Raw genomic sequence first — 24916 nt, forward strand, 5'->3', positions numbered from 1 at the left:
AAACCTTATTCATAGTTTACCTATCTAGATTAAGGATAGGATAACTTCACTCTATCTTCTATTGCTAAGGCATTAATTCTCAGTCTCTTTCTTTCCAGATCCATGGTTGCATAGTAAGACTTCACTTGGTCAAAATAAACTCAGAAAATATCCTAATTCCATTTTAAATTTCTGACTGCAATCAGGTTTAATGTCCAGGCATAGGGACATGGAGGAAATTCCATTTACCTTTATAAATTTAATGTTAATGTCTTGCTCCTCAAAAGTTAAATAAACTGTAAATTTCTTACTATTAAATAAAGCTCTAGTCCACACAACTGAGTCATAAATTCAGAGGCTTGTTTGTTCCTGTTTTTCCACTTCAAACAAAATAAATGTGTATAGTGCCAGAACTTTCTTTTCCACAAGACACTGCAAAAATGCCTAGAAGGACGGATGTGAATGTGTAAATGCTCAGTGCAACACATATCAGAAGCCTCCTGAGGAAAGTTGTTGAATTTTCCTAGCAGGAGACACCTTTCGCCAACAGACAAGGAATCTATTGATTGCTGACTAGCAGCTTCTAACACAGAGAATGGAGAAGCCTCTACTATTTCCCTTGACATCATCACCCTAACTGAAAAGAACACTTTCTCGGTGGTATTTTTTAGAAGATTTGACTTTGTTTTCATTTTTTAGGTCAAGATAAACTACCCAAGCAGTGTATGAGAGGAGAAATTCTAAACACAACGGAGAAGAGAATGATGGTACAATGAATCCCACTGCCCACCTATGTATAAACCCTCTACATAAAAAAAGAAGAAAAACTTGGCTGGAAAATGGGTTTTAAACACAATTAATTAACTAATCCATTCAAATCCATCAGACAGCTAATTTAGACCATTAGGAAAAGTTATTAATTTGCTTAGTTATTTAATATATTATTGTATTTTTTTCATGGAAAAGAGTTGGCTCTCATCTTCTATCTTAAAAAATGAAACTCACTCACAGATTAGAGAGAAAGATACACATGTTTTGATGTGACATTTTAAAGTAACATTCTAGTAGACAAGGTAAACAGCAGCCTTGTCCTTAATTCTGTCCCTTTACCTTGGGCGACTAAACAGGAAAGACAAGGTTAAGCCAACAATAGCTCACCAGTGGAGCACCCTCAATCCTACATTTTCCTGAGCAATGACAATAAAGCACCCTGACAACAAAGCTTTTTTCACTTTTGTTGCTGTTATTCCCTTTAGAGCTTTGTATGAAATGAAACATGTGTTCATTTCTTCCCAACCTCTCTGTAGGAAGCCTTAATCTTCTTTTGGTAAAACTCTTCCTCCTTAAGGGAGTGGGCTAAACAAAGTAGCAACAGCAATAAGTGGGTATGTGAGCAGGAAGGAGTAAGACCGATAGGTGAGCTACAATTTCCATTTGCTAAGCTCATCTATCAATTCAACTGTTAAGTCTCAAAGGATCCTCTCTGTACATCCTATTTGTCTAAATTCTCCAGCAATGCCTTGCACATAGTCTTCACGTGAATATCACAACTTCTAGAAATATTACTTACAGGAATGTTGATGAATACTGTTTCAAATTCTGATGGTGTCAGAAATCTTTTCAATGGCACCATAAAAAACTGTAAAGAGAAAAACACAGACACACAAGTAATATTATACATTCTGCCCAATGGAACTTTTTAGGGTGCTTGATGTCCATGTCTTGTTTTAAATATATGCAGTATGTCTTAGAACACCTTATCATTTGATCAAGTCCCCAGCCTTGCACATTAAGGATTAATTGATAAAAACCAGCATTTACCAAACCTCAGATACATGAAGATTATTTTCCTCTGATTAATTCCTACGGACAAAAGGTATAGCCACTATATTTTTGCAGTAAGATTAAATGATCCAGTTCTCCCCCCCACAAAAAAGTTAGCAGTAATAATCTAAATAAAATTACATTGCCCAAATTTTATAATAGATAATTTAAGTTATTTCTCCACTGGATCGTTGTTTGTGTATCTAGTGTAGCAATAAAAGGGAATATTTGGAGCAAAGTTCATCTTGGTAACAAACTCTTTTGTCGTTTTTTGAAAAGTGCTTTATTGTCTTTTGTCTCGGATGTTTTCCTCAAAGAAAATGTCACCGTGCATGAAATTCCCTTTTACCTCAATCAGGGTTTCTCAATCCCAGAACTTTGAAGAATTCTGCAAGTTGAAGTCCATATAATTTAAAGTTCCTGAGGTTGAGAAACATTGATATAAATCATTTAATAACTTGCAACTCATTCCACATCAGAATATTCTTGAAAAAAGGTAGAATCAGTACAGTAATTTCCATTGAGATAACAAGGGAGTCGGGGAGAAGGTGGATTTTTCAATCTTACATTTAATTATTTCTCAAGCCATAAGGTTTTGAAATTGTTTATTGAGTAGATATATATAACTTAAAAAAGGAAAAATGAGTGATCTGCCATGCATTGGTAACAGTGAAATAGTGGAATATACTGTGATATAAAATAAACATGTAACAGCATATGCTCTTAAAATGAAAAACTGATCCATTATTTAATGTTTAATGTATCAAGCAGTAAAATTTAGAAAGTTGTGGTAGATAAGGGATCTTGAAATGCTTCAACACTGAAACAGTTCATTAAATTATCTGACAAGTTTAACAAACTTTGTCACATGTTGTTTGATCCTTCCAAATTCAGTTGTCACTGATTCCGGAGAAAAATTGGCTGAAAGATTGTTTTAAAAAATGTTTTTTAAAAATTAACAGATATGATGTACTCACTGATAGAAATACTGCAGAGATTATCAGATTTTTATGTTCTGTAATAGTAGTTAAGTAATCCAGAGTTTTACTTAAATAGAAAAAAACTATCTATACTCTCTGTTGAGAAGTGGATGGGTTGTTTTTTTGTTTTTGCTTTTTGACAAATTATAGGTATTTCAATGAAAGACAATAGAGCATATTCCCATTGTTTCCCACAACTCTTTATTTTTAAGTTAATAAATAAATAACATACACCCATACATATGGTATATAGCCAATTTGATCTATGTTAAGGTGCCATGTTAGAAACAAGGTGTCAAGATTAAACTGATTTGCTTCTGTCAAACCTTAACGCTTTTCAACTTGCCAATGAACTGGGGGGAAGGAAGAGGGAAATAGAATGCTGAGAATGTGTGCGTAGACCGTGAGAGCCTGGCAACCATCAAGGTCATCACTGCAGGTGCTTGGGAAAGAGATGGAATGTTCCCATAACAAAAGGATGTTTCATAATTGGACAATGTGATCCCCAGGGTGAGGAGAAAGAGAAGCTATTGTTTAACTAAGCAAGCATTTGTGTGGGAAAACCAGAGCTGGTTTTGATTCTTCAGTACCAGAATGGTGTATCCAATAAAGTTTTACTTTTGGGAATTAAAAGCTCCTGAGAGTGTTTCCTTATTTTGGGTTCATTAGTTGGACAGTTGACACAAGGAGACTGTGAGTTCTAGTTCTGCCTTGGGCATGCAAGCTGACTGGGTAACTTGGGACAGTCACTCTCTCTCAGTCCAATCCACCTCACAGGACTGTTGTTGTGGGGAATATAGGAGGAGGAAGGAGTACTGTATATTTTCACCACCTTGAGTTATTTATAAGCACTGAGGATCTTGGATTATGGCAGGTATTGAATATAAATAAATTTACCAAATTTTATGCGCTGCTTATCTTTGTGGCCCCAGTGGTGAAAAAAAAGGGAGGGAATGGTAACTGGTCTCAAATTCCCTCTGATAAACAGTGCTGTCTTGTAGAACAAAGCAAACTCAGAACACTTTGAAGAAACATTTCAAATGAAGCTGTTTTATTTCAAGGTCAAAACCAAACATGCTTTCTATTTTGTGCACACCTCTACTATGTATACATCCTTGCCTGAAACTTTTCTACTCTCCTAGCTCCCCTGGCAATAAGTGAGAAATGACTTCCTGGTTGTTTTATCACACCATTTTACCTTTTCGATTGATTCCAGTGTTTCGGTGTATTTCTCTTCAGTCTGTTTTATTTCCGAAAGACAGCAAGTTCTTATGTCATTCTCAGGACATTTCTGTCAAGTCAATAAGAGTTTACTTGAATATGAGCACACTTCTGGGTATTTTTCAGCTGGACCATATTTCTCTATCAACTGTCAATGACAGTCAGCATCCTAATCTATCTTGTTGTAGATCTGAACTCAGCAACATGCTGTCTAACAGACACATCTGTCTTGCCCCACATCTTGCCAATTTAAAGAATAAATCGGAACAGAATCTCTCCCAGGAGAGATTCCAGCTCTCACCTGTATCCTGTGTGGACCTTTGAATTGAGAAAAGGCCATGGCAGCTGATCTAAACTCAGACTTCACTGGTCAGAATATCGATCAATTAAAGAAATGGTAGAAGGAAGAGAGAAAGAGACCACAGTCGGCTTCCAACTGTGGGAGATTGGGAAAAAGTGCTGAGGGAAGCCATGAGAAGCGGCAGAGCTAATGCAGGCAAAAGAACCAACATACCGTATATACTCGAGTATAAGTCAACCCGAATATAAGCCGAGGCACCTAATTTTACCACAAAAAAACTGGGAAAACTTATTGACTCGAGTATAAGCCAAGGGTAGGAAATGCAGCAGCTACTGGTAAATTTCAAAAATAAAAATAATTAATTTGGGAAACGATCTCACTATCATGAAAGGTTTAATTGATTCACTAACCCAAAAGAAGAAGATGATGATGACAGCAGGAGGCAGGAGTCACTCTCTTCCCCTCCCCTCGGAGGCCCCCTGAGTCAGGAGTCGCTACCGCCGCGCGGCCCCAGTCCCGCGTCGCCTCGGGAAGGGAAAGGCAAAAAGGAAGAGCTACGGCAGCGCTTTGCAAAGGCAGCAGAGGCACCGGAGGCTCAGGCTCAGTGGCTCCTGGTTTTGCCCCACCCTTCCCAAGGCAATGCAGGACCGGAGCCACACTGGCGGCAGCAACTCCTGACAGCCCCAGCCGGACACCTGAGCGGAGATGTAGGGAGAAGGCAAAAGCGACGGAAGATCCTTCAGGGGAAACTGAGGGGGAGACTCACCCTTGGTCCAGATGAGCCCCCTTCCCCACCCCTAAGGAAGCAGAGGCAGCCAGCAAGGGCAGGCAAGCCCCACTTCATGGACTCCGTCCTTCCTCGCTCCCACCCACCCACCCACCCACCCAAAGCCAATCGCGCAGCCCAGAATCGCCCTCCCCTCAGGGGGCAGCAAGGACGCCCGGTTTTTCCCGAGACAAGAAGCTCCGCCGTGCAATGAAAGCGCCCTGGCTCTAGGCTGCGGGCTCAGAAAACAACGCGAGCTGAGGTGGCTTCGGCTCTGCTCAGCTTCTCCAACATCCGGCGCCGCCCTGTTCTATGTGCCGGGCCCGGCAAGTCCGAGCAGCCAGCGCGTGGAGCAGGGCGGCGCCGGAGATCGTTGGCTGCCTCTTTCGCAGCACGGGAGGCCTCCCGGCTGGCCAGCTGCTCTCCTCCCAGGCATGATATTCCCCTCTGAAAAAAAAATCGGGCGGCCAAAAGAGACCCCCCCACCGTGCGCCAAGAAATCGCTGCCCAGCTCCCTTTTCCTGCCGCTCAGTGGCCTCTGCTCGCACCGCCCGCCCGGGCTCTGCTTGCACCGCCCACCCGGGCTCCGCCGCACCGCCCGCCCGCCCGGGCTCCGCCCCGCCCGCCGGGCTCAGGTATCCGGCTGGGGCTGTCAGGAGTTGCTACCGCTGGCGCAAGCTCCGCGCAGCTCCACGCTGCTCCAGTCCCGCGTTGCCTCGGGAAGGGAAAGGCAAAACCAGGAGCCGCTGCTGCCGTTGCAAGCGCCGCCGCGGCTCTTCCTTTTTGCCTTCCTTCCCGAGGCAACACGGGACTGGAGCCATGCAGAGCCGCACCAGCGGTAGCAACTCCTGACTCAGGGCCTCCGAGGGGGGGAAGGAGGGAGAAGAAGGGGGCGATTTCAAAAAAATCGGAATTCCGATTTTAATCGGAAGAATATCATGTCTGTCCTCCTTCTCTGCCTGTTTGTTCTGTGTGGCCGAGGAGGAGGAGACTGGCCGGCTGGTTGGGGAGGCTTTCTGCGCCGAGGAGGCGGCTGCTGGTCTCCGGCTTTGCTCCGCTTCTCCGATGGTCCGGCGCCGCCATGTTCTTTACTTGGGCAGCCGGGCGCGCAGCAGCGCCCACGGCGGCAACAGGCAGTTCCGCCCGGGCTCTGCTCAGGTGTCCGGCTGGGGTTGTCGGGAGTTGCTGCCGCCGGTGCGGCCCCAGTCCCGCGTCGCCTCGGGAAGGGAAAGGCAAAAGGAAGAGCTGCGGCAGCGCTTTGCAACGGCAGGTTCCTTTGCCTTTCCCTTCCCGAGGCGACGTGGGACTGGGGCCGCACTGGCGGCAGCAACTCCCGACAGCCCCAGCCGGACACCTGAGCGGAGCTTCCGGGCGGAACTGCCTGTTGCCACGCCGTGGCGCGCTGCAGGCGCCCGCTGCCCAAGTAAAGAACATGGCGGCGCGGACCATCAGAGAAGCGGAGCAAAGCCGGAGACCAGCAACCGCCTCCTCGGCACAGAAAGCCTCCCCAACCAGCCGGCCGGGTCTCCTCCTCGCCACACAGAACAAACAGGCAGAGAAGGAGGGAGCAGCTGGCCAGCCGGGAGGCCTCCCGTGCTGCGAAAGAGGCAGCCAAGCGATCTCCCGGCGCCGCCCTGCTCCACGCGCTGGCTGCTCGGACTTGCCGGGTCCGGCACATAGAACAGGGCGGCGCCGGATGTTGGAGAAGCCGAGCGGAGCGGAAGCCACCTCGGCTCGCGTTGTTTTCTGAGCCCGCGAGCCTAGAGCCAGGGCGCTTTCATTGCACGGTGGAGCTTCTTGTCTCGGGAAACCGGGCGTCGCTGCCCCGAGGGGAGGGCGATTCTGGGCTGCGCGATTGGGGGACTTCGTGGCTTTGGGTGGGTGGGTGGGTGGGAGCGAGGACAGACGGAGTCCGTGAAGTGGGGCTTGCCTGCCCTTGCTGGCTGCCTCTGCTTCCTTAGGGGTGGGGAAGGGGCTCATCTGGACCAAGGGTGAGTCTCCCCTCAGTTTCCCCTGAAGGATCTTCCGTCACTTTTGCCTTCTCCCTACATCTTCCCTCTGTTAAAATTCCCACACACACACACACACTTATTTTCGGGCGGATAGATTTCGTGTCTGAGCATTCTCACATGACGGTGGGTCTTTTCCCCTCCCTAAAAACAGTTAAAAAAAGAAAAAATATATCCTCATGCAAGAACTTTTCTGCTTCCGATTAAAAGTTGCAAAGGAAACATGCTTAAAAGTTGCAAAGGAAACACGGAAGCAGGGAAGCGCCTGCCCAGCTCCGGAGCTCCACACCATTTTTTTTCAAAGGGGAATCTGACTCGAGTATAAGCCGAGGGGGGTTTCAGCACAAAAAATGGGCTGAAAAACTCGGCTTATACTCGAGTATATACGGTAGTTTTATTCTCTGTGTTTCATATTTTAAAACTTCTTAAATGACAACGGGACATTTCAAAATGCTATTATATATTAGTATGTTTGTTATGAGGCAATTTAGGTCACATTCACTTAATTTACCAAGTAATGGACCAGAATGATGACAGGTCAAAATATTTATGTGAAAAGAAAGAATTTACCAGGTAGATGACAGTGAAAGATTTTTAGCAAAAAAACTGGAGCCAAGTTGCCGATGGCTTTAGTATGATTAATTGGCTCTTAATACTCCATTGGAAATCCATGAGATTGAAATAGGCTTAATTTTGGATTATGGCCTAAATATATTACTGCACTATTTCTTTTATGTCCAGCTGGATCTTTTTATAACTCACAAGCTGATGTGCTGCTTCAGCTTTCATTAGGTCTTCATACACTTCACCTCCTTCATCTTCCCCATAAACACAATCATAAAGGTCTTCATCTTCATTCACTCTCGTTTCACTAGAATACAATGTGAAAGGAAACAATTCAGAGCGCATAATAGAACCTCTTTTAAAAATCTAGATGAGTATCACAAAACACTGTATAGGTCCCCTCTGATCTCCTGTCCATTTTGTGCACTGCTGGCAGACTTAGAGACAGCTGGCTTGGCTTTAGGTTGCTGAGATCACTTGAACACTAAACTATGATAAACCTTAACTGTGGCCAGTAAATACAAGAATCTATGTAATCATAATTACCATCAATACATTGCCCTTAGGTTCAAAGACAACAATCTAGGATAGAACAGATTTTTTAAAAATTTCTTCTTTTACAACCTCCCTTCCATCAAGGACCTGTATACTGCACGAGTCCCCTCCCATCCCGGACATAAACTGTTTCAACTCCTTCCCTTACAATGACACTATAGAGCACTGCACACCAGAACAACTGGACACAAGGACAGTTTCTTCCCAAACGCCATCACTCTGCTAAACAAATAATTCCTCAACACTGTCCAAATATTTACAAAGTCTGCAATACTATTACTATTAACCTTCTCATCACTCCTTATCATCCATCCCCTCCCACTTGTGACTATATGACTAACTTTGTCACTTATATCCTTATGATCTATATTGACTGTTTCCTAATATGATTTAATTGCTTATTGTACTCTATGACTATCATTAAGTGTTGTACCTTATGATTCTTGACTCTTGATGAATGTATCTTTTCTTTTATGTACACTGAGAGCATTTGCACCAAGACAAATTCTTTGTATGTCCAATCACACTTGGCCAATAAAGAATTCTATTCTATTCTCTCATCAGTACCACAAATATAGGAGCCATAACTTACGCTCAGTAAAGGGCTATACTATACTCATTTTTTATAACAGTAAGTCAGGATGGGAAAACTCTTCATCAACCAAGAGAAACTATTTTACTATTAGAGATCTGGGAGTCGATATACTATATATCATCTTTGTAGCTAAAACCATATCTTAAGATAATTTGAAGGTTCAAAGTTACTGATTTGTTTTACTGTTTTGTGCATATAGCCTTTCTATAAGCTTACAGGTCGTCTTCACTTAACAATAGTAACTGGACCAGAATTTCCTGAATTGTACTCATCTGACCTCACAGATGGTTCAATGGGTGGAACTTCAAAGACCAGTCCTAGGTGCCACTTGTTCAGCACCATCAGAACTTCAAATGATCACTGAAAAAATGGTTGTTAATTGAAGATTGTCTGTATCTATTTTACATTATTTACTATTAAAATCAATAAAAAATGTTAATTATTACCCAACTTATGACAGTGGTATTAATTCATGAAGCCGTGGATATTGGGCGTTGGTTCTTACCTGACACGCCGATTCTCTGAGGCCGTGAGGATCATCCAGTGTGTGGGAGGTGCTCCAGTCTGCGTCGTTGTAGGCTGAGCTTAATTACTGAGGAACGCTCCGCCCTCCGTCACGTGGCCTCCCTTGCGTTCCCCAGTTTGCGCGAAGACGAGAGTGAAGGAAGGTCGTTCTCCCATCCTCCTATGCTAAAGAGTTCATTGGTCGAAACAAGTTCCCACCAGACGGCAAATCTAAAGCAGGGCTGGATGATCCTCACGGCCTCAGAGAATCGGCGTGTCAGGTAAGAACCAACGCCCATTCTCCTGAGAGCCGCTCGGATCATCCAGTGTGTGGGACATACCAAAGCTTGGCTGTCCTACGGGGGGACTCCGCCTGGCCCTGCAACCTCTGAGGTTCCCTAAAGACTTGCTGAAGGACTCATCTACCAAACGAAGCCTCCGCCGAGGCAAACGTGTCTATCTTATAGTGTCTAATGAGAGGAGAAGGGGATGCCCAAGTGGCTGCCCTACAAATGTCGGAAATTGGAGCCTGAGTGGCCCAAGCTGCCGAGGTGGCTGCACTTCTGGTGGAGTGCGCTGTGATCCCCTGGGCATCGGCAGGGCCTGGGACAAATAGGCCTTGGCAATAGTAGCTCCTAATCCAGCGGCCGGTGGTAGACGGGGACACCTTATGGCCTAGTGAATTGGGCTGGAAGAAATAAGGATTCTGATCTCCGGAAGGGCTGAGTACGTTTAATGTAAACGCATAGGGCCCGCCTAACGTCCAGGGTGTGCAAAGCTGCTCCCTTCCCGAGGGATTGGGGCAGAAGTTCGGGAGTGTGAGTTCCTGAGCCCTATGGAAGGCCGAGTTGACCTTGGGCAGGAAGGTGGGATCCGGTCTGGAGGACCACCCGGTCGGCATGGAAGATGCAAAGGTCCTCCCTTACCGACAAGGCTGCAAGCTCTGATATTCGGCGGGTGAAGTAATAGTCACCAGGAACACGACTTTGAACGTTAATAACTGGGGTGAGGCCTCCTGAGGGGCTCAAAGGGATGTTTAGTGAGGGACACCAGGACCCTATCAAGATCCCAGGTAGGATATCGATGTACGGTTGGTGGACACAAGTTGGTGGCTCCTCTGAGGAATGTCCGAACACGAGGGTGGTGGGGGGAACCCAGATTATCACAGGCAATGACTGTTGAGAGAGCTGCGACCTGACGCCGCAAGGTGTTTGTAGAAACCCTTTCCTCAAGCCCTCTTGGAGAAGCTCCAAGACCTGAGCGATGGGAGGTGAAATCGGGTTGACCTGGAGACTATGGCACCACTTGCAGAAGCTATTCCAAGTGCCGCCGTATATACGGGTTGTTGAAGTGACGCCTGGCAGCTAAAATGGTAGTAATAACCTGGTCAGAAAAGTGTTCGCTTTTTTAAACGCTCCCGCCTCAACCTCCAAATGGCTAACTGGAGCCACTGAGGGTCCGGGTGTCGGAGGGGCCCCTGGGAGAAGGATATCCTGTTGGAAGGAATTTTCCAGGGAGGGGCCACCGACAAGTTGCGGAGGTCCGCAAATCAGGGCGCCTGGGCCCGAGGGGGCCCCTAGAATCAGCTCCGCTCTCGGAGATAAGCTTCTGGATGACTCTGGGAAGCAGGGCTAGTGGAGGGAATGCATCGGAGCCCTGTGTGCCAGGGACACGGAGGGCGTCGTAATTCTCGGCCCCGTGGGAGGGGTACCTGGAGAAAAACCTGGGTAGTTGTGTGTTGAGCGGGAGGCGAAGAGATCCACCAATGGAAGACCGAACATCCTGGTCGCCTCCTGAACAGTAACGGTGGATGCGCCACTCGGACTGGTCGACCGTGGTCCTGCTTAGCCAATCCGCTTGAGAGTTTGAGTCCCTGAGATGTGTTCGGCTTTGAGGGAGAGGAGGTTGCTCTCCGCCCAACGGCAAGGTGCGCGGCCTCTCTCATCAAACAGATGGACTGGGTGCCCCCTGTCGGTTGACGGGAGCCTTGGCGGTGACGTTGTCCGTGGGTATGAGACATGCCGCCCGCATACGTGTGGAAGAATTTGCGCGTGGCCAAGTGGATCGCGGAGTTCCAACCCGTTTATACTGTATTCCCGGTCTACCTGTGACCATCTGCCCTGTGTTGGAGAGGGAGTGGATGTGGCGCCCATCCGGACAGGCTGGCGTCTGTGGTGAGGAGAGGCGTTGGGGCTCCTTGAAGAAATGGCCCTTGTTGATGGTGGGACGGGTCCACCAGAGGAGAGACGTGAGGACCCTTGAAGGCACCTTGACTGAGGTCTTTGAATTGCTTCTGCCGGCCCGCTGAACGGAGCAGGAAACACTGTAGGGATTTAGAGTGTAAACGGGCCCATGGAACAATGGAAATACAAGAGACCATGTACCCAGTAATTTAGACAATCCTAAAATTGTTACCTTCCTTGATCACCTGATATGTTTGATGGCTTCCTGGATGCTAAAGGAATCTCTCCGAGGAAAGGAAAACTTACCCTGAACTGAGTCAATGACGGCCCCAAGGGGGTGATCCGTGTAGATGGTGACAGTTGGCTCTTTGCCAATTAACTAGGAAGCCATGGTCTTGGAGGGCTGAGAGAGTAGCTCTAAAATGCCTCTCTGCGTGGGTTTTGAGGGAGAGAGGATGAGGATGTCATCCAGATAACAATGGAGGCGGACCGGGAGGTTCCTGAGGTGGGCCGCCAGGGCCGCGAGGCCCTTGGTGAAGGTTCCGGGGCCGAGGCCAGCCCAAAGGGAAGGGCCACATATTGGAAGTGGCGATGGTTGTAGCAGAACCTGAGGAATTTGAAATGGGAGGGCCGGATAGGGATGTGAAGGTATGTCTCGAAAGGTCTATGGAGGATAGCCAATCCCCCTGCCGGATGCTGAGTAAGATGGACTGTAGGGGGTGGGCATCTTGAAACTGCGATAAACCAAATAACAGTTAAGACGTTTCAGGTCCAGAATGGCCCTCCATCCACCAGAGGATTTAGGGACCACGAAGAGGTGAGAATAGAACCCCTGTCCACGCTGGGATGGTGGGACGGGTTGAATGGCCTGTATGGTGAGGAGATGATGATTGCTGAATCCATTAGGTTGCGTTTGGAGGGGTCCCTTGAGGGGGGATGCCATGAAGAAGTCAGGAGGGCGCGCTGAACTCAAGCGTGAGACCAAGTCTAACGGTATCACGGACCCAAGCATCAGAAGTGGAGGGTCCCATCGGTCGGGCGAGGTGCCAGAGGCGGCCGCCCGATGGGAAGGGAGGGACGGGATCTATCTACGCGGAAGGGCTTCCTCCTGAACCCCTGGAGGGGTGCCTGTAGCCGCTGCCCCTCCTGTTCCTGTCGCCCGGATCGGTTTGGTCCTGGGGCTGGAATGGCCGGAAGGAATGGCCTAGGGTACCTGGGCGGGAAGGGGGACTGGTAGAAGGGACGGGAGGAACCTCTCCGAAATGGCTGAGGGCTCTGTAGATTCTGACCTCCGACAAAAGAGGAGGGAGAAATTTTTTCTTGTTTCGGGTTTCAGAAAGCAAGGGGTCCAAAGCAGAACCCAATATTTTGTCCCCCCTTATGGGGGCGTGGCCAGCTTAACCTTGTTTTTATGCCCGCCTGCCAGTGCTTGAGCCAGAGCAGGCGGCGAGCTATGACGTGATGTTATTGCTCGTGCGGAAAACTTAACCGCATGGTAGGTGGCATCGGGAGAACTCTGCCGCGGCCAACAATTTTGCTACGTCCTGTTGAGCCCTAGGGTTGAGGGGGAGACGTGCTGCTTCAGTTGACGAAGTCACCGGATAGAAATCTGGTGAAGAAGGAGGCGGCAGTGGCTGATCTAATGGCCCAAGTGTCTGCTTGATGAGCCCTACGGAGGGCGCAGCCTCAGACCCTAGTCCTCGGGCTTTAGGGCTCTAGAGGATCACTGGGGACGACGAAGAGGCCAGGCCAACGATGGGGTCATTACAGGGGAGAATTAAGTAAGTCGCAGAAGCTTGACTCGAGGTTGAAGAACCTCTTGTCCAGGCTGGATGGGGCGGGGGGCCCTAGTGAATTCAGCTGGTTAGAGACCAGGTCGTGAAATAAGGGTGGGGCCGGGATTACCACCGCCTCCACCACGGGCTGTCAAAATGACATCCTCCTGGCCTTCTGCCGGGAGGAGAGAGTCAAGGAGGGCTGCACGGACAGGCCAGAAATAATCCTGGCTTTGAATAACAGCGACTTGAACATGTGTGGTTTGAACAGTCCCGTAACAGTGGGTTGGTCCGGGTAAGGCCCTCGCCCTCGGACATGTCCCCTCCAAGAGGTCTACCTCCCGATAGGAGCTCCTCTTGGTGCATAGACCCCCATTCCAGTTCCTCCTCCACCCCAAACTGATCTTCCATGGCCTCCTCCAGATCTCTTTCTGGAAGAGGGCTGCCCCTGTAAAGGTACCTGACCATGAAAGGGATCCGATCTGGGCGAGGACCTGACAGATGGCGGATCGAGTTCGGACGCCAATGAGGGGGACCGGACCTGACCCTCTGCTGAAGGCCCTCTGCTATCCCTGGCGAATGGCCCGTTCCATCCAAGCCTGCACGTGTGCAGGAATCTCTGGTGTGACAGCTCTCCTCTGGGCACAGGCCAGCGGCCGGGGCGTGAATGTAGCTTCAGGAGTCCGTCTGGTCGATGGACCGGGAACCTGTTGTCCCTGGGATGGGCTGTGCCTGGAGAGGGAGAACAAACTGGAGGAGGGGGGGAGGCAGAAGGAGCTGAGGGCAGGAGGGTTGGAAGAACCGTTGTGCCTCTCTAGATCGCTCTGTCAAATTCCTTCTCTAGAGCCCTATGATGATGTCGTAGGGCTGCCTCTCTGAGAAGCCTTGGAGGTCTCCTTAGGGGCTTCCTTAGGGGCTTCCTTAGCCTGTTTGCGCAGGTGATAGATTTAGATTTGGCCTTCAAAGAAGGGCGCTTGTTGAAGTTGTCATCTGCCATTATAGAGAAAGGACTACAATACAATTTTAAGGGCGGTTGGCTCGCCAGGGTTCGACCCACAACAAAGGCCGGGTGTCCTTTCAGCTGGTCCACACACCCCTTTTGGAATTTAGATGTATAAATTCTATAATATAGCAGTTGGTCTAATTATTAAGGTTCTGTGCACCCAAGGCTTGGCCCCAGTGGGTGCTGTAGGAATTCATAATAAGTCTATATATGTGTATGTATACACATATATATATGAATCTAGACCTGCAAAGATGCAGTTATATAGTTGTGATCAATAGTAATATTATTACTGTTACTACTATTATTACTATTATTACTATTATTACTGATATTATTATTATTATTATTATTGTTAATATTATTAGTATTATTAAAATAAGATTATAATTATTAATATTCTATGATTCTTCTGCTAACTGACACCAATGTTTTCAATTAGAACGCCTGAGGCTGTAATGAGGCCTCTGGCAGCTGGAGCTCCCAGACAACAACCGGGAGGGATAGGCTGCTAAATTCTGCCTGAGCCAGCTGGAAGGCCAACAATATTGTCCAAATTCACAGATTAATCAATCGGTCCTCTGGTTGAGGGCCTGTATGTAAAATCAGTCACTTCGCAGCACAACGAGGCCTCAAGAATGGCGCCATGACGCCAATGTGGCGGTGCCCAAAAAAGCGACCGCCCACGCTCCCTGTAATTACGGGCTGCTCAGGCTGAGTAGGGACCTCTCTGGCACCTGGAATGCCGAGAGAGAAGGTAGTTAAAGCTGTTCTACTTGCTGTAAGCGGCGTTAGCGGTGGGGGGAATGCCAGCATGCGCTATCTGGCGCGCTTACATGAACAAGCCATTGCGATCGCGGTGAAAAGAACGGCAGGAAACGTCCGAATTGGGGGATTGGCGCCGAAGCGCTAAAGCCACCGTTCTACAACCCCAGGGGGCGAAGAAAACGTGCTCCCTTGTATCCCCTATACCGAGCAGGCTAAGGAAGGAAGGATTGTCCCTTTTAAATCAAAAATCAAACCTGAAAGTTAATAGCTTGAATCGGCCAGAGAGAAAAGAATTACACAGCCTAATCGAGGCTGAGCCAACTGGGGCGCAAGGGGCCACGTGACGGAGGCGGACGTCCTAGATAGCTCAGCCACCCCCAGACTGGAGCACCTCCACACCTGGATGATCCGAAGGTTAGGAACATAAAGATCAAATTTGGAAATAGAATACCTTGATTTTGAGTGTATGATGAAAGATTAACCTTAACAGAGGTTTAACACATTTATTTTTGTCCTATTTTTAAACAGAGGAGGGATGCCATGATCCCTATTAACTATCTTATAAGACTATTTGAGACCTCTGGAATGGCAAGTTTGGAAAGTCTTCATTGGGTGAGTTTATCGTCAACTCTAAACAAAATAAAAATTAATTACAAACTTAATAGCTTAAAAGAATTTAAAGTAAACAGCAAAATGCTAATTGAAATATTTTCTCCATAGGATCAGCATGTCAACACCCTACAAATTAGAATGCAAAATTAATACACAATATGACCTACTCTATTAAATCTGGAAGGCCTTTGTATATGTCTACATCATTAACACTCTCTTCGGTAGGAAAGGGCCTATGGAGACAAAAAACAACAACAAAGAAACAAAAGTTAAAAATTATCATAATGAACAATCTGATTTAATCATATTATTGTTCTTTTTTGTGCTTTTTCTTTTGCTGCTTTTGTGAATCCGCCAGAATTGTCATAGATAAGATGGGGACCATATAACTCCCTTACTTGAATGAATAAATAAATGATCATATGAATGACTTTATTGGCATGCCTGAGCAAGTATTTCATTTTTCATTTTACCTGTATATTGTATATTAATGTAACTAATTTCAAGCAGATCATTCAGTTCTAAAATGTAACTTTAAAAAAGTAGAATTACTTTGAAACAAAAACAATTTGCAGTTCATTTTCTAAGCAAATATTTGTATTATAAACAAAAATCAGTGTTTGCTTTTTTTAAAAATCCCAACTATATTGTACCTTATTCCAGTGCCTAAAGCAATAGGGGTGCGAGAAAGTTTGGATAAAGTTTCTATAACCTGCAAAAGGGATGGAAAACATGGGTTTAGTGACAACAAAAATTATTTCAAGTATCATTTAAATATCATCCATCAGCTAAGATACAAAGAAAACGCATATGCCATTTCTACTTAAAATATTTTTAGATATAATATTGATTTTAAATGAACCTGGCACAAACACACTTAAAATGAAGTTGTACTATTACTTTGATTATTGTTAAAATGAAATTGTAATACTTATAAATAATTTGGATCACTTTTATAAATATGAATAAAATGAATTACTTAATTATGTAGTTAATATTTGACAATCAATTTATCATCATTTAATGTTACATTTGATAAAAATTAATTTTGCAATTTAGTTAATATTGGATCATTTGATGATGATAATAATAAAAAAAAATTACTTTCATATTTACTATAATTCTCTTAAAGTGGTCCAAAATGCACAGGCACTTATAATAATTGATTTGAGAATGAGCCAGACTTAATATAATGGAATATAACAGATATGCCCTATACAGGTAATCCTCAACTTACAACAGTTCACTTAGTGACTGTTCAAAATTACAAAGCCACTGAAAAAATGAGTTATGACTGTTTTTCACACTTGTGACCATTGCAACCTCACCGTGGACACTGTGGAAAGGAGGGTGACATCCATGGACACCAATGTTTTAAATATCTCCCTCTGATATTCATCCAGTTCCTTTTAATTAAAAAAAACCCTAACAATACTCACATTTATTCATTTATTATTATTGCTTAAAAAAAATAATAATCAAATGCTACTTAGATTTAAAAAGTATTAAGCAGGAAATAGCATATTGTAAAAAAGTTTTTTATTATGCAATGATAGAGAAAATCCTGGCCACCCAGTCTGGTAGGTCTAATGATCTAATCATTCATGTTAGTGAACAAATATTAAAGTACTTATGGTCAGAGCAGCTGTTAATTTGACACAAATGACTTCTCTCTGAATTATCATTCAACAGGCAGATAGTTAATTCACTATGCAGATTTCTAGTAGAGAAGGAATCAAGACCAAAGACATCCTAAATGCTGCTGTATAATTAGCAGATTACCGTATTTTATTATCAAATAACAAAATGGGGGTGGGGGTTGTCATTACAAGTGGGGAGCTGACAATGGAAAAATGAGTTGATACTAACCAAATTACCAATTACTAATTAAAATTAATTGCCTCTAAATAAAATTACCTCATTAATAAAATAAATGCTGTAAATGCAGAGGAAGAATTCATGTATTATATTTTTATCCTTCCACAGTCAAATGTGAAGTTTCAATTAATTTCTCTCAAACACACAACCTACCCGCCACAGAAATACACAAGTACACATATACAAATACACACACACATATCCTCATTGCTTAAGTAAGATAAACAAGAATTGGATGGGGAAGGGGTAGCTATATTGCAGGAATCTCCAAACCCCGGTTCATGGACTGACACCGGGCCGTGGCATGCCAGAAACCAGGCCACACAAAGCAAAGCCCCATCCGCAAGATGCAGACAAAACCACACTCTCTGGTCCACAGGAAAACCTCTCTTCACAGAACAGGTCCCTTGTGCCCAAAAGGTTGGGGGACGCTGCTATACTGGATTAAAAAGGAAATTGAATGAGAGAGCTAACTGGATGGAGATGAACAAAATAAAGATAGCTAAACCAGGATGGGATGAAAAGAGAAACAGTCCTTATTAAACTTTACAGAAAGCATTAAAATGTATAAGCATTGCCACTTAAGTGCAAGCTAACCTTCAACATTGGTCCTCCCATCTGTTATTTTCAAAAGTATCATTCTCCCCAGTAAATGGAAGACAAATCCCTCCATTCCCAGGTTATTATTTGGAGGGGGAAAAAACTGCAGTATGGCTCTTCCTGTTTGGCCCAGCAGGATGATCAAATAGTCATTCAACATATGGAGCAGTTTTTTCAGTCTTGGCCCAAAATGTGATTATACTGACACTAGAAATTTGTGGTCTACCTATAGCTTCAAATGGTGCAAAATATGGTGGCAGGACAGTTATATGTACCCCCAGAAGGATACAATTTAAACCTCTGTCCCATGAGCTATATGGATTGCCTGTTTGTTCCCGGGTCCAATTTAAGATACTGCTTTTGACCTTTTAAGGTCTTCATGGCACAAGGCCATATTATCTGATATCCCCACTTCCCCTCTCTCCCACTTACTTCTACCCATCCCATCCGATCTGGCAGAAGCAGTATGTTACTGGTCCCATCTGCTCAGGAATTCCACCTGATAGGACCTAGGAGAAGAGCCTTTTCTGCTATGCCTCCTTTGGAACATCATTTGCCCTGGGGAGATTAGCCCTGATCCTATTGACCTTCCAGAAATCTCTCAAAACATGTTTTTTTTCAGCAGGCCTGGGGTTTGCTAAACTGTCTGGTGACACAGAGTGCACGAGCTGGCTGTATTGTAAGATTCTGATGCAATCTCCCACAATCTTGCTTATCTTATTTTTAAGAGCCATGGTGGCACAGTGGTTAGAGTGCAGTACTGCAGGCTACTTCTGCTGACTGCTGACTGCAATTTGGCAGTTCAAATCTCACCAGCCTCAAGGTTGACTCAGCCATCCTTCCAAGGTTGGTAAAAGGAGGACCCAGATTGTTGGGGGTAATATGCTGACTCTGTAAACCACTTATAGAGGGTTGTAAAGCACTGTCAAGTGGTATATAAGTCTAAGTGCTATTGCTACTGCTCTTTTTAATGGTCATTACTTAACATTGTTTTAATTATTGGTTTTATTCTATACAGAGTCACATCTGTGAGATGGGTGACTATTTAAGGTTCCTAAATATGTTCCTCTCATATAAAATATGAGATCACCAGTTTTGGTGAACAGGAGCAGTAGAGGAGAAACCTTTTTTTTCTTTATACACACACACTGGCTATCTATCCATGTCCTATGTTGTTGTTTTTTTAATAAAAATTGTTTCATGATGGCAAATTTACAGGGACATAGCAAGATCACAGAGGATCTATTAATAGTGTAGGAAGTCTAAAAAAGGAGCAAGGAAAGTAGACTGTTACAACATCAACTCTATCTGTCTCATTTGTAAAAGATGAAGTCTTCAAGTTGCACGAACTCAGTAGTCAGATTTTCCTCAGTATCTCTCAGCCTAAAATCTTAAGTCAATAAAGTACAGATGATAATACTGCAATGACCTCATGTACAAGGCTATTCTTGCAAGTGATATCACAAATGTACACTGCTCAAAAAAATAAAGGGAACACTTAAACAACACAATGTAACTCCAAGTCAATCACACTTCTGTGAAATCAAACTGTCCATTTAGGTAGCAACACTGATTGACAACAATTTCACATGCTGTTGTGCAAATGGAATAGACAACAGGTAGAAAGCATAGGCAGTTAGCAAGACATCCCCAATAAACGAGTGGTTCTGCAGGTGGTGACCACAGACCACTTCTCAGTGCCTATGCTTTCTGCCTGATGGTTTGGTCACTTCTGAATGCTGGCGGTGCTTTCACCCTAGTGGTAGCATGAGACGGAGTCTACAACCCATACAAGTGGCTCAGGTAGTGCAGCTCATCCAGGATGGCATATCAATGCGAGCTGTGGCAAGAAGGTTTGCTGGGTCTGTCAGCATAGTGTCCAGAGCATGGAGGTGCTACCAGGAGACAGGCCAGTACATCAGGAGACATGGAGGAGGCCGTAGGAGGGCAACAACCCAGCATCAGGACCACTACCTCTGCCTTTGTGCAAGGAGGAACAGGAGGAGCACTGCCAGAGCCCTGCAAAATGACCTCCAGCGGGCCACAAATGTGCATGTGGCTGCTCAAACAGTCAGAAACAGACTCCATGAGGGTGGTATGAGGGCCCGACGTCCACAGTGGGGGTTGTGCCCAACACCGTGCAGGACGTTTGGCATTTGCCAGAGAACACCAAGATTGGCAAATTCGCCACTGGCGCCCTGTGCTCTTCACAGATGAAAGCAGGTTCACACTGAGCACATGTGACAGACATGACAGGGTCTGGAGACACCATGGAGAACGTTCTGCTGCCTGCAACATCCTCCAGCATGACCAGTTTGGCAGTGGGTCAGTAATGGTGTGGGGTGGCATTTCTTTAGGGGGCCGCACAGACCTCCATGTGCTCGCCAGAGGTAGCCTGACTGCCATTAGGTACCGAGATGAGATCTTCAGCCCCTTGTGAGACCATATGCTGGTGCGGTTGGCCCTGGGTTCCTCCTAATGCACGACAATGTTAGACCTCATGTGGCTGGAGTGTGTCAGCAGTTCCTGCAAGACGAAGGCATTGATGCTATGGACTGGCCCGCCCATTCCCCAGACCTGAATCCAATTGAGCACATCTGGGACATCATGTCTCGCTCCATCCACCAACGCCATGTTGCACCACAGACTGTCCAGGAGTTGGGGGATGCTTAGTCCAGGTGTGGGAGGAGATCCCTCAGGAGACCATCCGCCACCTCATCAGGAGCATGCCCAGGCGTTGTAGGGAGGTCATACAGGCACATGGAGGCCACACACGCAACTGAGCCTCATTTTGACTTGTTTTAAGGACATTACATCAAAGTTGGATCAGCCTGTAGTGTTTTTTTCCACTTTAATTTTGAGTATAACTCCAAATCCAGACCTCCATGGGTAGCTAAATTTGATTTCCATTGATAATTTTTGTGTGATTTTGTTGTCAGCACATTCAACTATGTAATGAACAAAGTATTTAATAAGAATATTTCATTCATTCAGATCTAGGATGTCTAATTTTTGTGTTCCCTTTATTTTTTTGAGCAGTGTATATAAGTTTCTAAAATATTCTGACACATGCTCAAAATGTTCTCTTTCAGTGTATTTGTTCAAACCTACACAAGATATGTCATCTTAACATCAAATGCCTTCATCCTATTCCTTTTTTTTTTTTTTTTTTTTTTCTGTTGTTTGGCCTGCCCCCCCCCCCCCCCCCCCCCCCATGAGTTTATTTTGTAGTCAGAAACCAACTCAGATGTTTGTCTTATTTGAGTAATCACATATCTTTGTAAACATTTAATAAATGTTTGATAAGTAAAACTTACAAACAAAAGGGGGGAAGCAAAATAGACAACAGAAAAAATTATTTTATTTTATCAAGTCAAATGCATGGTTTTCCTTGACTCACCCAGAGTAAAAAAAATAATGTTTAATTCCTACCTAATCACCAAAAGAGGGCACTAAAGTACAAACCATTCTCAAGCTCCACTTCAATATCCCAACAACATACAGCATAGCAACACAATTAACCTCAGTTTATGCTTAGATTTTTAAGATTCACACTCAAATAACAATATGTAAATGGTTGTTGAGATATTCTAGCACATAATAATACAACAGAATAATTTAATAATATAAGGTGACTCTGAGATACTTATAATCACTTTTCTTATCAGAATCTCTGGCAAAAATCTCCCCATTCACTGGAATCTATTCATGTTCTGTGTGTGTGTTTCTGTGTGGGTGTTACACATGTACACCTTTGAGTCAGTGTTACCTCCTGGCAAAGCCCTGGACAGTTTACTTGACAAAACCTTTGGAACTGGTATGTCATTGCCTTCTTCCTAGAGGAAAGAGAGACAGAGAGGGAGGAGGGAGAGAGGCTAGACCAGACCAGATCAGACCAAGGTCACTCAGTTGGCTTGTGACTAAGAGGCTGGACTAGAACTTACAATCTCCGGGTTTCTGGCATGGTGCTTTAACCATTACACCAAACTCTACTCCACCTTCATCTTCTAGTGAACTATAGACTTCAATCCCTATAGACTTCAATCTGTATGGACTTCCTGTTTCCAAAAGGCCTCCAACACTAGCAATTTAACAAGCCCATGAAAGAAGTGTAACACTCTTTTAATCCATAAAATCACCTGTCAAAGAATTCTTATAAATTTATAGAACAATTACAAAGTAGAATAGTTTCTGAATGATGGCTTCAAAATTAGGGGGCGTGCATAAGCGCACCAACGTGCCTACCGTCCCTGTCCTATTGTTTCTCTTATTCTTTTATTTTTCTTATATGTACCCATTTCATGTATTCACAACTATGTATACACTTATACTTATTATCTTGTAAACAATTGGCAAATCAAATAAATAAATAAATAAATAAATAAATAAATAAAATTGTTAGAAAAGTCAATTGTTTTTTCCTATCAAATGTTCAGATCCCTGAATAAGTTATAAATTCTGTTCCATAATTTAGCAAGTGACACCTTCAATTCCAGCTACATTGTATCTACTCTGTTCAAAAAGTTGCTTAACACATTTTGTTGGCAGGTTATATTACTGTTACCTAAGAGTCTACAATATTTCCAGAAACTTCACCAATATTGTGTTAAAATGGAAACTGTACTTGCAGACATCTGCAGATGTACTTGCAGAGATTGCAATTACTAACATCATGACAGTTCCCCTAACAGTATGTGGGAAGCAGTAAGTTTTAAAAAGAAGTTATTTTACAAAAGATATTACAATGCATAATTATCAGAGTCCGCCATGCTGCATTGTAAAGGTCTTTAGAGAAATGTCTTTATACTTCGCAATTATTATCGTAGCTTTTAAGATTAAAAAAAACATTTTACAGCAATTACATCCTGTAACAAGCTTGTTCCCTGGCATGCTGGCTTGTTCCACATAACTTTGTTCATTAAATATCACACAGCATGTCTAACAAGTGCTTGTATTTACAGCTTATTTATTGAAGATATTGACTACTGAGTGGTAATTAATTCCCATGAAAGTACACTGGAATAAGCTCTTCTGAAACAGCCAAGTTTTATATGCAAAGATCTAACATATCTAAAAACATATGTAAACTTATCCCCAGATACCTATGAAAACACCTATGTAACTCCACTTCTGAGCAATAGCAGTAGCATTAGTAATACAAAACTGGCAATGAAAGTTTTGGAGCAATAATATATAAATAAACACCGTCAGAGATTTAAATGTACAATATGCTCATAAACAAAGCCTTGAAAATCAAATCAAGGCTGGCAATCTTTCAGAGGGTGAGAACTGCTGTACTTTTTATGATCACAGGATATAATAAAACCGTACTAGAAATGCTTAGGAAAAGTAGATAGGAAGGGCCAGCACCAATCATTACTTTTTGCAAAACATCCAAGAGCTCTAGAACTGTAAAACTAATGAGAAGCAATTAATTAAATTATTAAACATGATTAGCTAGAAATATGAAGCCAGCCCAAAATTAGCTGGCTGCAGATTTCTGGGAATTGAAGTCCACACATCTTAAAGTTGTCAAAGTTGAGAAACACTGTTCTAGAAGCTTTCTTTAAAAGGAATATATAGGCAATGAATGCTACAGATGGCATGGCAACTTCGTATTTAAACTATTTTTGCTGAAATAATCCAAACATATTTCGAAGCCTGAGAGGTACATTAATCCTCTGTCCATCACAACATCTATTTCTGCACTAGAAAGCAAAATTCCAACATACAAACCAATTGAATATTAGTTAACAGCTTACAAACGATGAAACAAAACTTGTTTCACCTGGAGCATAACTGGAATTGGTATCTTTATAAAACATACATAAATGACCGGTTTTGTCAGAAATGGTGTAGCGTCTCTTGCTTGGGTGGGTGGGTGGGTTGGACTAGATCAGTGATTGCCAACTGGTGGGCTGTGGACCAATGGTGGTCTGCAAGAAAATTTTGGTGGTCCGCAAAGAAATGTCCCCCCCAAAGCAATTAATCCAGGCTGTGTGTGTGTGTGTCTCTCTCTCTCCCCCCTCCCCGAGAATGGAGATTCAAAGCAGGTTAGTGAAGGAATGTGGCTGCCTTGGAGGGTGTGTGGGGGGGGACCTCTGTGTATGTGTGTTTGTGTGTGTGGGGGGGGGAGAACATCACCGCCAGCCCTCCAAGTTTAGATCGGATCTCTCTCTCTCTCTCAACAAGGTCAGTAAGCCACCGTCAGTCCAAATTCATATTAGTGGTTCCCAGGGATTTAAAATTATGAGTTTGGTGGTCCCTGAGATCCAAAAGGTTGGTGGTCCCTGGACTAGATGACTTACAAGGTCCCTTCCAATTCTGCTAATCTGTAATCTATATCTCAGAATAAACCAAAGTAGTCTGAATAAAACCTGCAGACAATACTTAGTAATATTGGAAAGTTCATCCTGGAAATTTTCCTCAATCCTCATATGAAAACAGATATTAACAATCTCAGTATAGCCTTTACTTATTCTTCACCCAACTTTATCATCCATAAAATTCAAGGCAAGAATTAAGCAGCCTAAATTCTCTTCAACCAGCACCCAAAGAAAATTCAACGCCACCAACCCCAAAGCATAACCGACCTACATCTGAAAGTTCCTTCCTGGTCTTATAACTTAATTACTACATTATATTTGACTCTTCCTTCATTTTATTCCCATCTGAAATTGACTTATATATTTAAGTATGTTTGAAATATTAATACATCATATAGTCTGGGTCTCCTGAAACGGTTTCACATCATGGATTCGGGGGGGAGGGATCATTGCACTAGAACTAGATTGTATAT

At 44.1% G+C, this 24916-nt stretch overlaps 1 protein-coding gene across 4 annotated transcripts in view; it reads right to left on the bottom strand.

Moving 5' to 3' along the window:
• VAV3 (vav guanine nucleotide exchange factor 3) overlaps window positions 1–24916 on the bottom strand; it is a 197520-nt gene that overhangs the window by 99779 nt on the left and 72825 nt on the right. For all 4 annotated transcript variants that reach the window (XM_087960761.1, XM_087960759.1, XM_087960758.1 and 1 more), the window contains exons 3-7: window positions 16293–16351; window positions 15807–15872; window positions 7843–7951; window positions 3982–4074; window positions 1550–1618 (exon numbers count right to left, since the gene is read on the bottom strand). In XM_087960761.1, the coding sequence (XP_087816887.1) occupies window positions 1550–1618; window positions 3982–4074; window positions 7843–7951; window positions 15807–15872; window positions 16293–16351 (396 nt within the window). The remainder of the gene's footprint in view (window positions 1–1549; window positions 1619–3981; window positions 4075–7842; window positions 7952–15806; window positions 15873–16292; window positions 16352–24916) is intronic.

This window comes from Notechis scutatus, chromosome 3 (genome assembly GCF_049901735.1).
Source record: "Notechis scutatus isolate UNSWTSFEM ecotype Mainland chromosome 3, rNotScu1.2, whole genome shotgun sequence".
In the NCBI taxonomy this organism is placed as follows: domain Eukaryota; kingdom Metazoa; phylum Chordata; class Lepidosauria; order Squamata; family Elapidae; genus Notechis; species Notechis scutatus.